Below are 15,098 nucleotides of genomic sequence, written 5' to 3' on the forward strand. Positions count from 1 at the left end.
CGAGGCGGTGGAGGTGAACGTGGCCCGGAGCCGTGCGAGCAGCGGCAGTGCTGCTGTTGGCACCAATGACGAGCACCCATCCACAGCCACAACAGCAGCGGCAGAGGGGGGCGAAGGAAGAAGGGACAGGAAGCACAGCGAACGCAGGAGGAAGAGCAGTGGCAAGGGGAGCACCAGCAAAGGCAGCAGTGCAGGAAAGACACGAAAGGGCCGTAAGATCCGCCATTCCCGCACATCCTCGTTCACGCCGTCCGAAGGCGGCGACATTGCGGCCCAGCACAACATCCCGCCCCCGCTGCAGTGCGACTTTGGAAACATATTTATGGACGTTGAGTTGCCGTGCTCTGTCGAGACGGCTGCCCGCTTCATGTTCACATACTCGCGCATGTTCAAGGAGCTCTACAAGAAGCGCGGAACTACCAACGTGCGTTCACACACGGGAGGGGGAGGGGAGGGGGATTGTTTGGGGGTGCTGTATATGTGCGTTGGACTGTGATTTAATTTGAAGCAGTGTATTTCTTGCGTACTCACAGAAACGCTGGCTCTCTTATGCATCACACACACACGCACACACACTCACCCACTCACCCACTCTCCTCTCACAATCTCCCTCTCACTCACTCACTCACTCACTCACTCACTCACTCACCCACTCTCTCACTCACACACACTCTCTCTTTCTCCTGCCCAGGTTGAGATTGGGGAGTGGGCGGTTGGCGAGGACGGCAAGCGCGTGCGGGATTTGTCGTACACGCTGCAGCTTGACTACAGCTTTGGTCCGAGCACCACCCGTGGCGAGGAGCGTCAGGTCGAGCCTGTCCCACATGTCCCGGGCCAGTACTGGATTGGTGCGCCACTCTGCAGTGTTGTGTGTGTGTGTGTGTGTGTGTGTGTGTGTGTGTGTGTGTGTGTGTGTGTGTGTGTGTGCGTCCATTGTACCGCAACGCGCCATGAACATCGTCTCACACTCTCCCCATTGGTGCGTGTGATGTGCGTGCAGTGGATGCGGATGTATTTACGCCGCACGTCCCTTACGGCGACAACTTCTACACCAAGACGCGAACCATCATTTCCCGCGTCGCTGCAAACCTGTGCCGCGTCAGAGTCTGCACAGAGACCCAGTGAGTTGTTCGGGCTGTTGTGGCTGTGTGCGTGTGCATGTGTGCGTGTGTGCGTGTGTGTGTGTAGTTGTGGCCGTGCATATGTCCGATGCATGTGCTTTCGTACTCATGCTGTCCTTGCACTCAAAGCCTGAGCCGCACCTCACCATCATCATCATCATCATCATCATCATCATCATCATCATCATCATCACCATCACCACCACCACCACCACCACCACCATCATCGTCAGCTACCGGAAGAAGCGGCCGTGGGCGATCACGCGCCAGCTCATCGACTCCAACAGCTCGTCGGGTCTCAAGAGACACTACGGCCTCGTCCGACAGCTGCTGCTCAGTAAGAACTCCACATACGGGCGATGGACGTGTTGTTGGCGTTGAGTGGTTGTATCCAAGTTTACAAACACACACCCACACACACACACACACACACACACACACCCACACACACCACACACCACACACACACACACACACACACACACACACACACACGCTTTCGCTTCACCTTCTCCTTACCACCTTTCATTTCACGTTGTCCTCACCACCTGTCGTTTCACCTCCCCCCCCCCTTTTTCGTTTCACTCTTGTCCCCTTGTTCCAATTGCAGAGTATGCAAAGGCGGCCATCACTGGTGCGGAGAGCTCCACCGCGGCGTCATCGCGCAATCTCAGTCGAGCAACGTCAATGCGCGGGGAGGATGCGCTTTCCCAATTGGGAAGGTCCACCGACGCGCTGGAGGGCGGTGACGGCGACGCTCGCAGCGCACTTGAGGCTGGCGTTGTTGGCGATGAAGGTGAAGCAGGAGAAGGAGAAGAAGGAAGTGATGCAGAGGAAGGGGAAGAGGAAGAAGAAGAAGACGAGAGTGGGGATGAGGGCAGTGCTAGCGAGGTGGAAGGGACCGGTGCTGGCCTGTCTGATGAAGATGACACGGGCAGCAGCGAGACTGAGGCCAGCGCCGACGATGACACGCCAGAGGGACGCGCAGCGCTCGCAGGCGCGGATGGGTGGGTGCTGACGCAGCTGAAGCAGTGGGGGATTGTGCCCAACACACGCTCGCTTCGCTACGACATGCGCACGCTCCTGCGACTGTGGCGACGCCACCGCATCACGGTGCTCTCCCTGCTGGTGTGGACGCTGTTGGTGCTGGTGGTGTACCACGTGTTCATGGGAGAGGAGATGAGTCACCACCACGGCGCGCGTGCCCCGATTGTGTCGTGGTCGCGCCACCTGGAGGAGTTGCGGACCGGGCTTCCACTCAACGCCAAGACACAAAGCGCCATGTGGAGGATTGCGGACGCCCTGCAGACACTCGCTGATGAAGCACGCGTCTTTGCAGCAGAGATGGACGCGTTACACACCGACACCAGTCATGGGGACAGTTAAACACACACGTCCTTCCTCTTCCTCCTGCGTGATTGTTTGTATGTTCGGAGAGTGACTGCTGCGGTGGCGGTGATGCTGCCCTGCGGCGATTGTTGCTGTTACAGCTACATATGTTGGCTGTTGCTGTGATGCTTGTTGCGTCATGCACAGCAGTTGTTTTGTTTGGGATCTGCAACGCTTGGGTACACTGTGATGATACTGCGCGTGCTTACAGTTGTGTTTTCTTCGACTAATTTGCTGTTTCGCTCGGTGTACCCGGGCCAAAATGAACGCAACAAGCCAAAAGCAACAGGGCGCACGGGGGACAGACAAGACAGAGAGGCAGAGAGAAAAATCCACACGAGTTCACGACGCACACACGCACACACAGCGTGTTGGCTATGCGAGTGCGTCCCAGGCCTGCTTGCGGTAGATGGCGGCAGTGGCCGCGGGGTTGTCGGACCTGAAACCAAAGCACGTGTCCACGTGAGCCTGCTGTTGCCAACAACGAGAGAGAGAGAGAGGGGGGGGGGCGAGGGCTGGATCCAGATGCACGCACCATCAACTGCAACCAGCGTATCGATCAACCAGCAACTATTAAGACCAGGACCACGACGATCACGACTACTCACTTGTAGATGCCGCGGCCAACGATGATGATATCGCTGTTGCGATCTGCAATCACCGCTGTGGGCGTGTTGTACTGCTGCCCAAGTCCATCACCCTCCTGGCTCAGCTTCACGCCTGGTGTGGGCGGTGTGTGCGTTTGCACGGTTGGGGTGAGCGAAACGGTGTCATGTGCACGTGAATGTTTGTGCATGTGAATGTAGGCGGTTGTGTTTGTGCATGTGGTTGTGTTAGTTTGTGGTTTGTTTGTGGTTGTGTGTGTGTTGTGTGTGTGTGTGTGTGTGTGTGTGTGTGTGTGTGTGTGTGTGTGTGTGTTGTGTGTCATTTATGCTGCCTTCGAGTCGGCCCACCTGGCGTCATGTAGACGAATGCATCGCCCTCAGAGCCCTCAATCACGCGCTCTTGGGAAATGAAGCCTGGAGTCGACAATTCGAATTGCTCGTGAGCAACGATTACACAACGCACGTGCAGCCAGTCACATGCATGCACACACACAGACAGACAGACAGACAGACACACACACACACACACACACCGAAGACGAAGTCGGTGTGGCGTTTTGCCATTTCGACGCACGCGGATGTGTACTCTTTGTTCAGGAGGTTGCCGGCACTGGCGATGGTGATGGCGAGAATCGTGATGGTGATGATGATGATGATGATGATGTGTTCAGGGCGTCATGTGAGAGCTCACATAGTGAGCGGTGGGTACAGACAAACAGTAACAGCGTGACACAGCGCATAACGTTGTGTTCAGCACCTGCTCATTTGTGCGAGGAGGAGGAGACCGTGATTCTCAACGCCGGCCGCCGTCCGCAATCCGTCCACGATTCCTAATGGTGGTGGTGGTGATGGTGGTGGTGGTTGTGAGGAGGTGAGGATGACATGCACGTTCACACATAGAAATACGGAAACAACCACACACGAATACACGCACACACATGCACAACCACACACAGACATGCACACACAAACATGCACACAAACAAAAACACACACACGCATGCAACCACACAAACAAAAACACACGATGGTGCGGATGCATGTGAGGCCTCACCGTCGCCTGGAAGTGCATGCGCGTTTGTGAAATGAGCCCATGACGCAATGCGGTGAACGCCGCCACTGCACTGCTGCACAACGGTGTTGCCAATGTCCGCAAACTTGCGATCCTCAAAGATGAGGAAATCGTGCTGTGGGGAATGTGAATTGATGGCGGAGATGTGGTGTGAGGGCGAAGTGCAACTGAAAGCACAGGACACATAGAAACAGACACGATCACTCACAAACATGCACGCACGCACGCAGACACACACACACGCATACACACACACACACATATACAGCCACACAGATCAATCCAATCCAACCTTGTCTGCGAGGAATCGGAGTTGTGTTCCGGTTTCGTCCGTCCAATCGCGCACAATATCGCAGTGCGTTTTCAGGACACAAATCTGGGGGCCAACAGCTGCGCACGGCGAGGACACAGGCGCATGTATGTGAATGTATCAGCGTGAAGATGATGGTGGAGGGCGTGCGCGTATGGATGGGCTATGAACATTTGCAACCAGCAGCCCATGTGTCGCCATTGACGCGCGCGTGCGTGCACATGTATACCGTCTGCGAGGTCGAGAAGGGCTTTTGCCTCGACGACATCGGCAGCGACGCACAAGTTCGTCTTCTTTCGTGCCTGAACACACATGCAAACGCCCGCGGTGTGAACGAGGGTTAGTGTGAGGTGTGGGTGCAGTACACCATTCGTTTCACACACACACGCACACAGAGACGGATAGCCAAACAGACAGACAGAGACAGACAGACAGACGGACGGACAGACGGACGGACAGACACAAGCATACAGGTTCCAGAGCAACCGATAGTTGCGCACCATGAGAGAGAAGAGGGCAACACCAACGGCGTTCTTGCACAGCTTCGCCCGGTCTTCAAAGGGCGTGCCTGCAAGCACAGCAAGGCAAAGTGGTCAGCCATTGTTGTGGAGAAAGACCGAGAGCGGAAGGTGTGGGCAGAAGTGAAAGTAATCACAAGCCATTGTTGTGGAGAAAGACCGAGAGCGGAAGGTGTGGGCAGAAGTGAAAGTAATCACAAGCCAGTGCAGTGGCATCAAATCAGCTACAGTCACAAATGGGTGGTTGCGTCAACGCTGCCTGCATGCATGGCAGCTGCAACATACGTTGGAGTTTTGCCTTTTTCGTCGGCAGCACCTGTGCCTCCAGCTTGTCCGTCACCGTCACCTGCAGTTGGTGTGCATCGACATCAGTGTGACGTTGGCACGTTGCACAACTGCAACAACACACAACACACAACACAGACAACAACCATGCATATGTGCACATGCACCTGGTTGTCACGGATGAACGCTGTGACGCGGTCAGCAGTGACCGTGTCAACCTTGCCTGCTGCAACCAGCACATCAAGCACCTGCGCACGTGTGGTCACGTGCGGACCAAGTGAGGGAAGAGAGGTGATGAGGTGAGCTGGGGGTAGTTTGCTGCAACAGCAGAAAACAAACGGCCATGCGCACACATGCACACGTATGCGCACAGCCTTACTCATATTCACAAGTTTCCTTAAACACACAGACACAGACAGACACACAGACACACAGACACACAGACACACAGACATACAGACACACAGACACACACGCACGTAAACGTTGGCCGACCTGGGCGAGTGTGAGGACGGAGCGGAGGTTCTTGCCGCGTGTTTCGATGTTCTTGCGGCCGCCTTGACCACGGTCCAGCAGCACCACAACGTCGTTCACAATCAACCTAAGGCGTTGGCATAGCAAGCAGGCAAAGTGAATCAAAGATTCTTGATCACTGCATGCGACACAACTGCGCATGCATTGCAACATACGGGCACAGGATCACATGCACACGTGACATGACAAGGCATGACTGATATGACGTACTGTTCGCGCTCCAATGGCTCCACGGTCTCAAAGACGCTCAGGCCAGACGTCACAAGGTCTTCCACGATCAAACACCGTTGTCCTGTTGCGGTATTGGTGCACAAAAGCGCACGCGCGACAGCTTTGTTTGAGCACTCCGTTCCTCCGAGACATGAAGCAACTCTACACAGACGGCCATTACACATACACGTACACGTACACGCACACACACACACACATATGCACGCACCAGGTGTGATGACGCCTTCGATCATCTTCTTCGTGCCGTATGCCTTCACCTCCTTTCTCCTCATAAGCATGGGCTTGCCCGTCTTTGAGGACATCAGTGTCGCAAATGGAAGCGCTGAGCAAAGTTATACCATCCAGTACACGTGAGCAGTACGCATGGTCACACGCAGCCAAGATCAGCAGCTAAGATCAACAGAAGAGATCAACAGACAAGTACACAAGTATACATCACAGACAACAGCGACAGAGCGCGATGCGAGTTGCGAGTACACGTGGATGGAAGGGAAAGACCATCGATGGAAGGGAAATACCCCCCCCCCCTCATGCAATACCTCAACACACACACACACACGCACGCACGCACCTGTGTATGGGACGCCACACAGGGTGTCATATTCGACGGAGGAGACGGCAGACAGAAGAGCGTTGGCAACTTGGTCCAGCACATCAGGGTGGGAGACGAGCACCCGCAAGTCCACATACACGGGCGACTCGATGCCACTCTTCAGCGTGAACCTGCAGTCGCGCAGCAGCAGTGAACCAGTGTGGCAGTGAACCAGTGTGGCAGTGAATCAGTGTGGCAGTGCACGTGTCTGTGTAAGCAACAGGTGAACAAAGAAGCAGGAGGAGGAGCAAATCACAGACAAGCAGGGGCTGGTTTGACTGGCGCTTGGGTAAAGATGGCACACACTACCACTCATGCCACTTTGACTGGCTCACTCACGTGCCAAACTTGACGGCCCCAATGTCAAACAGCCGAAGCACAAGCGCCTTCCTTGCTTCCTCGTCCATGGTTGGTGGTTGGTTGGTTTGTTGGTTGGTGGTGGTTGGTCAACGTGCAGTGCGGCAGTGTGGTGATGTGCTATTTATAGGACGACGAGGGAGGACAGCCCATGGCACAAGGCAGACCACGAATATTCGCCATGACTTTAATTGATTTTCGACCTTTTCTACGTTTTTCGTTCTTCTTCCTTCGTCCGTCGTTGTTGTTGCCGCTCGCAAATCCAAACACAAACAACACACCACACCACAAACACAAACACACATTCCTCCCTCCCTCTCTGCCTCCCGCTTCTCCTGCCCCTCTTGCATTCACCATCACCATCACCATCACCATCAGCCTTCATTTCCCACAGACCACCCCCACAGATCACACCACCCACAGCAAAGAACAAGACGACCTCATATCATCATCATCACATCATCACATGAACAGCGTTAGACAGAGACGCAGGCCATGTCTCGACCTTGTTCTTCTCCTTCCTCCTCTACGTCAGCCCCGCCACCGGCGTGTGCGCTTCCGCAACAGCGGCGGAAGCGGTTCAAGCACGTGAGCTACAACGCGTCCGGGATCATGTCGGCGTACCACTTTGGAGTGATGGCGTGCTTGGAGCGGTTCACAGACACGTCGGAGACAGTCTTCTACGGGGCGTCTGCAGGGGCGCTGGTGGGCGCCAACGCCTTGGTGGGGCTGTCACCTTACGCATCCGCAGACAGCATGATCTCGCACTGCGAGGCTGTGGCGGAGGACTCTGCGCGCATTGGCCCGCTACTGGAGAACACCTTGGACAGCCTGTGCCCGGAGGACGCCCACACCAAATGCAGCTCTCGGCTGCATGTGTCCTGCTCGAAATGGGACCTGACGCGTCTTGTGCCCGAGTACTTTAGCACGTTCGAGAGCGTGCAGCAGTTCAAAGAAACGCTGATGGCGTCAGCGCACCTCCCGTTCATCTCGGGCCTGCTCCCGCGCAGCATCCAGGGCCACGTGGGGCAGTTTCTGGACGGGGTGCTGACAGACCCTCATCCGAAGCCCGAGCGCGTGGCAGCCGCCAGACGCGCCAAGCGACAGCAGAGCCAGCAGAAGCAAGAAGTGGCTGGCACGACGACCAAGGGTGGTGCTGGTTCCGTGCCACCGCCCACTGCAGCAGATGCAAATGGGCGTGCATCGTGGTTCTCATACTCGGCCTTGCTGGCGTACATGGCCATCCTGCAACATCAGCAACAAGACGAGCAACAAGAAGAGCAACAACAACAACAACAGCAACAAGACGAGCAACAACAACAACAACAACAACAACAACAACAACAACAACAACAACAACAACAACAACAACAACAACAACAACAACAAGATGACCAACACCAACAACAAGAGCAGCAGCAACAACAGGACACGCACAGTGGAGACATTGCATCATCAACACAGGGCCAAGAAACGAGTCAAGAAACACGCCCGCTCAAGAAAGACCAGCGCGACGACAAGGGTGCTGACGACGGTGGCAGCCATGTGGCAGAGGCCGATGAGGACATTGATGACAGCAAAACGCTGCTGGTGGCGTGGCACCCGACCTGTGGTTGCGGGTGTGCCGCTGAAGGTGACAAGCGTGTGCTCACGCCTTCCATAGACCTGCATTACATGTGGTGCGCGCGTCCGCCACCGCTGCCCATCTGCCGCCTCATCTTCTACCTCGGGTACTGGAACGCCATGTGCCTGCTTCGTGAGACAGACCCCGACATCTTGCAAGATGACTTTCCCGACACACCAACAGCAACAGCAACAAAAGCAGTAGGAACAACAGCAGCAACAGCAACACCAACCACATCAGCAGCACCAGCAACGTCGCATGCGGGCAAAGATGATGCGCCGCGCAGCGATGACGACTGGCTGGCGCTGCTCATGTCAAAGCCGCTGGCAGAGGTGGAGCCCTTGGAGGCCCACCTGCCGGCGGTGCTCGCCCGCATACATCCGTACATCGAGGTGACGATACAGAGGCAGCACGCCGAGTTTCGCCGTCGCTGGGAGCAGAATGAGCTGTGGAACATTGCGTACATCTGGATCCAGGCCAGGCGCGCAGAGTTGGCGGCGCTGGGCGTGTTGTCTTCGACCATCCTCCTGTCTGGCGTGGCCTACACGCTGAACATGACGCAGGTGCTGTTTGCGCTGAGCGAGGCGATGCCCTCGTCCATTCAAGCGCTACAGGCGCTGCAGGCGCTGCCTGATGTGGCGGCGTGGGACGACGCCTTTGACATGTTTGATGCAAGTGTCGTCTTTGATGAATCTGTGGCTGCCTCTTCTTCTTTGCTCGATGCCATCTTCAACGCGGTTCACAACGCCGTCTTTGCTTAGTGGTGTTGCGTCGTCTCTGCAGTATTGTCTTTTTCCAATGTTGCCACGTTGTCTACGTGACCATGCGCGTGCTGTGTGTGCGAGTGTGTGTGTGTGTGTGTGTGTGTGTGTGTGTGTGTGTGTGTGTGTGTGTGTGTGTGTGTGTGTGTGTGTGTGTGTGTGTGTGTGTGTGTGTGTGTGTGCGAGTGTGTGTGTGTGTGTGCCACGGATCGTGGGATTGTGCTGTCTTGGTGTCTTGCTGTGCATAGCTGCCGTTGTTGTTATCTCATATCTCTTGTACATACGCGGTCACGCTGCCTCGCATGCGCACGCTACGTGTGCACGCTACGTTTGACCTTGAGTTGGACACGTGTGCGTGCCTGCAGGCAGTGTCCTTTCTTTCTTTCTTTCTTTCTTTGCAGAGCGAGTGTGTTGCGCCAAAAAAAAAATCCGCGATGCGCTTGCTGTGATGGACTTGAACCTGTGACTTCTACAAAGCATCCCTTCCCGCGCAGTTACGTTCGATGAATGGTGGGAAACATTCGACAATTTTCTTCAACACCGATTTCCACACACGTGAAGGCGAACCAGAGAGCGAACACACCCATCAACACCCCACCAGCCGCAGTCAAAGCACACCAAAGCAGACAGACAGACAGCCGGTCATGAGTGATCCCACGAAGATGGACGACGTTGACACGTTTGCGTTTGACCCTTCCATGAAGAAGAAGCGCAAAAAGAAGAAGCTTGTTTCCCTCGAAGACAAAGGTTTGCTTGCATGCGTGCATTGTGGTGTGTGTCGTGCATGGTGTGTCGTGCATGGTGTGTCGTGCATGGTGTGTCGCGTGTGGCGTGTGTGTGTGTGTGTCGCGTTGTATGCTACAGGGGGTGTGCGTCACTACTGTCCGTTGCTTTTCATTTCAGCAAAGTGCTGCATTGTGCTGTACCTTCATTCTCTCATTTTCCAACGCTCACATCACACCACAACTATTCAACACAGACCTGAACGCAGCGTCCAGCACAGATGCGGCGGTGACAGAGACGCCCAAGGAGGCCGCCCCTGCTGCTGAGGAGGAGCAGGCCGCCGCATCCGAGCAGGCGCCACCGAAGAAGACAGTTGTCAAGGATGTTACCATGAAGCCCTCCGATTTGGAGGACATCTCCGGGGACAAGTACGTGCAGCTCCTGTCCACGGGCGATATCGACTGGTCAAAGTTCCTCAAGAACAAGCGCAAGGCAGACGACATTGCAGACGGTGCGTACGTGTGTGTATGTGCGCACATGTGTGTGTGTGTGTGTGTGTGTGTGTGTGTGTGTGTGTGTGTGTGTGTGTGGATGTGATGTGTGTTCACGGGTGTGCCTGTCTACGTATTCGTTTGTTTTTGTGCACGTGTGCGTCTTGTGCTACGTGCTCCTTGTGTCATGTCCCCGTCTTTCATCTATCGTGCGTGTTCGTGTGTATGTTTGTGCCCCTGCCCATGTCCGTGCCCATGTCCGAGCTGGTGCACTGGTATCTCAGCTCTCCCTCACTCTGCATACTGCTCTCTCCTCTGACATGCTCTCGTTCTTTGGTGTACAGAGCTTGGGGCGCTCAGCTTTGACATGTCTCGCAAGAAGAAGAAGAAGACGAGCAAGAAGTTGACACTGAAGGAAGTCGGCACAGCAGAGCAGGACATGGACGAGGGCGACATCAAGCACACATACGAGGAGGTGCGACACGGGCAGCATGCATGCACGCATGCACATGGGTGTTTGCATTTCATTTCATCACGGTGACGCACGCACGCGTGCACTCGCACACACACACGCACACACGCACACACTCTCTCACACATGCTCACACACACACATACACACACACGCACACTCTCCCTCTTTCCCTCTCACACACGTGCGCTTGTGTGTGGTGACAGCTGTTGGACAACGTGTTCTCCATCATGCGCGCCAAGAACCCCGAGCTCGCTGGCGGCGAGAAGAAGCAGTTTGTTATTGCGCCACCAAACGTCGTCCGCCTTGGCGTCAAGCGCACAGGCTTCACAAACTTTGTCGACATTTGCAAAATGTGTGTATGTCGTTGCGTGTTTCGCATGTTTATGTGAACGTTGATGCGTGTGTGTGTGTGTGTGTGTGTGTGTGTGTGTGTGTGTGTGTGTGTGTGTGTGTGTGTGTGTGTGTGTGTGTGTGTGTGTGTGTGTGTGTGTGTGTGTGTGTGTGTGTGTGTGTGTGTGTGTGTGTGTGTGGTGCATGTGCTGCGTTAACGTGCGTGGGTCAGAACGGACGGTGCAGAGTGTGCGAGCCACACGCCTACCACCAGCATGATGAAATTGCACGCGCACCTCTGCGGAGACGGGGAGGTTCAGCACAAAGAGGGTTCGCTTCGCAGGAAGCTCCGCCACGGGCTTCTTCAGCACATGTTCCTGTTGGGAACAATAGGTTGGGAGAGGGTGAGCATGGGCCGTGTTAGTGGACTGAATGAATGAGAGAATGTAGAGGAGATCAGGCAGGCACGTTGCAACGGATCGCTCACAGCACCTTGATGTACAACGAATGGATCGCAGACTTCTTCGTCTCATCGTTGTGCACAATGCTGCCAGGCACTGCAAGTGGGGTGAGGTGGGGGGGGGGGCGGGACGGAGAAGATGTGCAAGGAGGCAGGTGAGTTTGTTGTAAGGGCGAGTGGGAGGGGCTTGGGGGGAGGGTTTAGGCAGGGGTGGAAGGAGTGGGGGTGGTGGTGGAAGGAGTGGGGGAGTGGAATGTGGATATTGACACGAAAACACACACAAACACACACAGACATACAGACGGAGACACACGCACGGAGACACAGACACACATGCAAACACAGACACACAGACACGGATACAGACATACAGACACACACAGACACACAGACACGGATACAGACATACAGACACACACAGACACACACAGACACGGATACAGACATACAGACACATACAGACACACACAGACACACACAGACACACAGACACACACGCACACACACAGACACACACACACACACACACAGACACACACACACACACACACACACACACACACACACACACACACACACACACACACACACACACACACACACACACACCTGGCACGTTGAGCCTCAACACGTGGAAGCCGTGCATGGTGGGCGATGCGGGTGTAGAGAAGTTGCAATATGATTAACACTTTTCAGCAAACACACCACCCACAACAACCAAGCACAACCACCCACCCCACTCATTTTGCTTTCCACCACAACACCCCACACTCGCCCCCCCCCCCCACACTCCTCACACCACCATCCCCAGCCAGCCAGCAGCATGGGAAACAGCGGATCGAAGAAGAAGAAGGGAAGGAGTGAGCACGGCTCACCGTCGAGAACTGGCCGCCGCGCCACCGTTTCCAAAGGCATTTCCTTCGATGACGACAATAGCAATGACAACAACAACGGTGCAATGGATGCGGCAAGAAGCAGCAGCAACAGCTGGCATGGAAGGCGGCAGTCCAGCACACAGCGGTCCCAGAACCAACACCAGAGGTCGGCACACAGGCAAGGAAGGCGCGCAGAGGAAGAAGCAGAGGATCCATCGCAAACCAATGCCAGCATTGTGTCCAATTACTCGCGCGTCAACGCCGATTACGCGGAGATTGAGCCCAGCGCGCCCAAGCTGGAAATGACCGCCCTCACGCCGTCACACACAAACCCGTGGCGGTCCATCCGGCACAAGAGCGCGCGTCCCAAGAAGAAGGTGCTCGGGTCCCTGAGCGTGCTGCTGGACGACGACGCGCGCGACAGCCCGTGGTACTGCTTGGCGTTTGATAAGGAGGACGCCATGCTGTTGCTGGAGGAGAATGCGGATCGCCTGGAGGACGGCGCATTTGTCGTCACGTCCTCCGGCCTCGACTTTGCGATGCTGACGCTCCTGCACAAAGGAGCGCTGGTGAACGTGCCAATCAAGAACGATGAGGACGGGCTGTACATTCATGCCACGACGACGGCCACGCAGAGCGCGAAGAAGGACCGGCGGTGCAGGTCGTGCGCGTGCCTGTCGGACCTGATAGACCAGCTTGCGTCTGGGAAACCGCGGTACCTTCCGTGTTTGCTGCAGCCGCGCGCCCTCGACAGGGAAGAGTACCTCGAGGTCATGGCCGATGTGCAAATACAGGAGGCAACGCCCAACGTCAGCTACGACCTGGGCCATGCCGCCACGGGCGACTACGGCGTGGGTACCACCAGCCCGCCCTACCGCAGCGCGTTTGCAGATGCCACGGGCTACGACAACATTGGCGTGTCGTCTCCGCCCTCAGTGTACTACGCGCAGGCGAACAACGTGTCGATGGACACGGTCGTCGACGACCCAAACACAGACGTGTTCATGTCGCTGAAGGGCCACCACGCGTACGATGAGGTGAGCGGTGGTGTTGGCGCCAACACATCCGCAGACAGCGACGACGCGCGGTTGCGGCTGGCACACGCATCTCCCATGCGGTCCGACACAGCGCCACCGCCGCCGCCAGGGGACGAAGGGTTCATTCGCATCTCCCACACGTGCTTGAATGGCCAGGGCAAGGTCAAGGGCATCACCTTCCAGCCCTGCCAACAGAGCGAGGTGCGCCTCTGTGTGCGTGTGCGTGCGTGTGTGTGTGTTGTGTGAGTGTTGTGTGTGTGTGTGCGCGTGGGTGTGCGTGAGTGTTGTGGGTGTGCAGCGGAATGGACAGATCACGAAGCGTGTGTATTGTGTGTCCTGTCACATCCTGCTCGAGTTCACATGCATGTCCTGGCTTGATGTGGTGGCGTTGCTGTGGCGGTGCAGTGGTTCTTCGTGGGACTGAGCAACGTGCTGAACAACTATCACGGCGACAAGGACCTCCACTACAACGATATTGACTTTTGCATCTTCTGCAGGGGCTCCGGCAAGGTCTGTGAATGTTTTTGTGTGCGTGTGTACGTGTTTGTTTAGGGAAGCGGGTGGAGGGGATTCATAGCTTGATGATTGGGGGGGGGGTTTGTAATCGTCCAACACGCCCACATATGACTGACTCATCCTCACACACACACACACACACACACACACACACACACACACACACACACACACACACACACACACACACACACACACACACACACACACACACACACACACACACACAGGCGACGGCGCGCGAGTGTGAGGATGAGGTTGGCCCGTTCATCTCGTATCGGCCCGGCGACACGTTTTCCATTCGCGTGCGGCAGGAGAGCAAGCACCGCAGCGTCGTGGAGTATGTGCACAACGGGTCCGTCTTCTACACGTCCACGCGCCGGCCGTCGTATCCGCTGTGGGTTGACCAGGCCTTCCACCCAGCATCCCTCGGCGTCGAGATCATCAAGAACGTCAAGTGGACCTGACCTGAGAGATGAAAAGAGAAACAGGAGGAGGGCTGTTGATACGCACACGAGCACATACGTGCATACGCACGCACATATTATGCACACACGCACACATGCCGCATGCACGTTCTACTCCTCCTCGGTGGATTTCAGTGTTGCTAGGCAAACCTCACCTTGTACCTTCTTCCGTACCTGCTGTATATTCCACATCGATGTTCGTGTGCACCTTCTGTGTGTGTGTGTGTGTGTGTGTGTCCTGTTTCACCACACACACACACACACACACACACACACACACACACACACACACACACACACACACACACACACACACACACACACA

General features: G+C 55.7%; 6 protein-coding genes across 6 annotated transcripts in view; 4 read left to right on the forward strand and 2 right to left on the reverse strand.

Annotated features, from left to right (window-relative positions):
- The window catches only part of PTSG_03343 (uncharacterized protein), a 6,796-nt gene extending 4,005 nt beyond the window's left edge, over positions 1-2,791 (forward strand). The window contains exons 11-15 of the mRNA XM_004995861.1: positions 1-424; positions 692-848; positions 1,001-1,121; positions 1,355-1,458; positions 1,732-2,791. The exon at positions 1-424 is cut by the window's left edge and continues 244 nt beyond it. Coding sequence (XP_004995918.1) covers positions 1-424; positions 692-848; positions 1,001-1,121; positions 1,355-1,458; positions 1,732-2,507 — 1,582 coding nt within the window. The 3' untranslated portion in view covers positions 2,508-2,791. The remainder of the gene's footprint in view (positions 425-691; positions 849-1,000; positions 1,122-1,354; positions 1,459-1,731) is intronic.
- Positions 2,723-7,130, reverse strand: PTSG_03344 (orotidine 5'-monophosphate decarboxylase). The gene is made up of 16 exons (XM_004995862.1): positions 6,997-7,130; positions 6,637-6,788; positions 6,274-6,387; positions 6,045-6,126; positions 5,796-5,901; positions 5,468-5,548; positions 5,301-5,361; positions 4,998-5,065; positions 4,727-4,799; positions 4,480-4,577; positions 4,170-4,302; positions 3,873-3,945; positions 3,649-3,725; positions 3,464-3,529; positions 3,119-3,230; positions 2,723-2,949 (listed from the first exon to the last, which is right to left on the reverse strand). Exons 1-16 carry the CDS (start codon positions 7,062-7,064, stop codon positions 2,886-2,888), a joined length of 1,428 nt encoding a protein of 475 aa, XP_004995919.1. The 5' UTR covers positions 7,065-7,130; the 3' UTR covers positions 2,723-2,885.
- Positions 7,131-7,509: 379 nt separating this feature from the next.
- Positions 7,510-9,399, forward strand: PTSG_03345 (uncharacterized protein; the record flags this gene model as incomplete). The annotated part of the gene is made up of 1 exon (XM_004995863.1): positions 7,510-9,399. The coding sequence occupies one exon, from the start codon at positions 7,510-7,512 to the stop codon at positions 9,397-9,399; it is 1,890 nt and encodes a 629-aa protein (XP_004995920.1).
- Positions 9,400-9,911: 512 nt separating this feature from the next.
- Positions 9,912-11,477, forward strand: PTSG_03346 (uncharacterized protein; the record flags this gene model as incomplete). Its single annotated transcript, XM_004995864.1, has 4 exons — positions 9,912-10,146; positions 10,379-10,633; positions 10,958-11,088; positions 11,292-11,477. The coding sequence occupies exons 1-4, from the start codon at positions 10,044-10,046 to the stop codon at positions 11,475-11,477; spliced, it is 675 nt and encodes a 224-aa protein (XP_004995921.1). The 5' UTR covers positions 9,912-10,043.
- A 169-nt stretch (positions 11,478-11,646) lies between these two features.
- Positions 11,647-12,524, reverse strand: PTSG_03347 (uncharacterized protein; the record flags this gene model as incomplete). The annotated part of the gene is made up of 4 exons (XM_004995865.1): positions 11,647-11,682; positions 11,715-11,795; positions 11,911-11,975; positions 12,488-12,524. The coding sequence occupies 4 exons, from the start codon at positions 12,522-12,524 to the stop codon at positions 11,647-11,649; spliced, it is 219 nt and encodes a 72-aa protein (XP_004995922.1).
- Positions 12,525-12,639: 115 nt separating this feature from the next.
- PTSG_03348 (uncharacterized protein) lies at positions 12,640-14,865 on the forward strand. The gene is made up of 3 exons (XM_004995866.1): positions 12,640-13,991; positions 14,196-14,300; positions 14,537-14,865. Exons 1-3 carry the CDS (start codon positions 12,702-12,704, stop codon positions 14,771-14,773), a joined length of 1,632 nt encoding a protein of 543 aa, XP_004995923.1. The 5' UTR covers positions 12,640-12,701; the 3' UTR covers positions 14,774-14,865.
- Positions 14,866-15,098: the final 233 nt, after the last annotated feature.

Source organism: Salpingoeca rosetta (assembly GCF_000188695.1).
Source record: "Salpingoeca rosetta unplaced genomic scaffold supercont1.7, whole genome shotgun sequence".
NCBI classification, from domain to species: domain Eukaryota; class Choanoflagellata; order Craspedida; family Salpingoecidae; genus Salpingoeca; species Salpingoeca rosetta.

Bases quoted from the DNA above. Each gene is read 5' to 3' on its own strand.
- PTSG_03344 (XM_004995862.1), bottom strand. From the start codon at position 7,064: ATGGACGAGGAAGCAAGGAAGGCGCTTGTGCTTCGGCTGTTTGACATT. The intron at 3,946-4,169 runs GTGAGGCCTCAC...CACCACCATTAG, and splicing joins GCATGCACTTCCAGGCGACG to GAATCGTGGACGGATTGCGG. The intron at 2,950-3,118 runs GTGAGTAGTCGT...CTTTGGTTTCAG, and splicing joins GTTGGCCGCGGCATCTACAA to GTCCGACAACCCCGCGGCCA.
- PTSG_03348 (XM_004995866.1), top strand. From the start codon at position 12,702: ATGGGAAACAGCGGATCGAAGAAGAAGAAGGGAAGGAGTGAGCACGGC. The intron at 13,992-14,195 runs GTGCGCCTCTGT...GTGGCGGTGCAG, and splicing joins AGCCCTGCCAACAGAGCGAG to TGGTTCTTCGTGGGACTGAG. The intron at 14,301-14,536 runs GTCTGTGAATGT...ACACACACACAG, and splicing joins TCTGCAGGGGCTCCGGCAAG to GCGACGGCGCGCGAGTGTGA.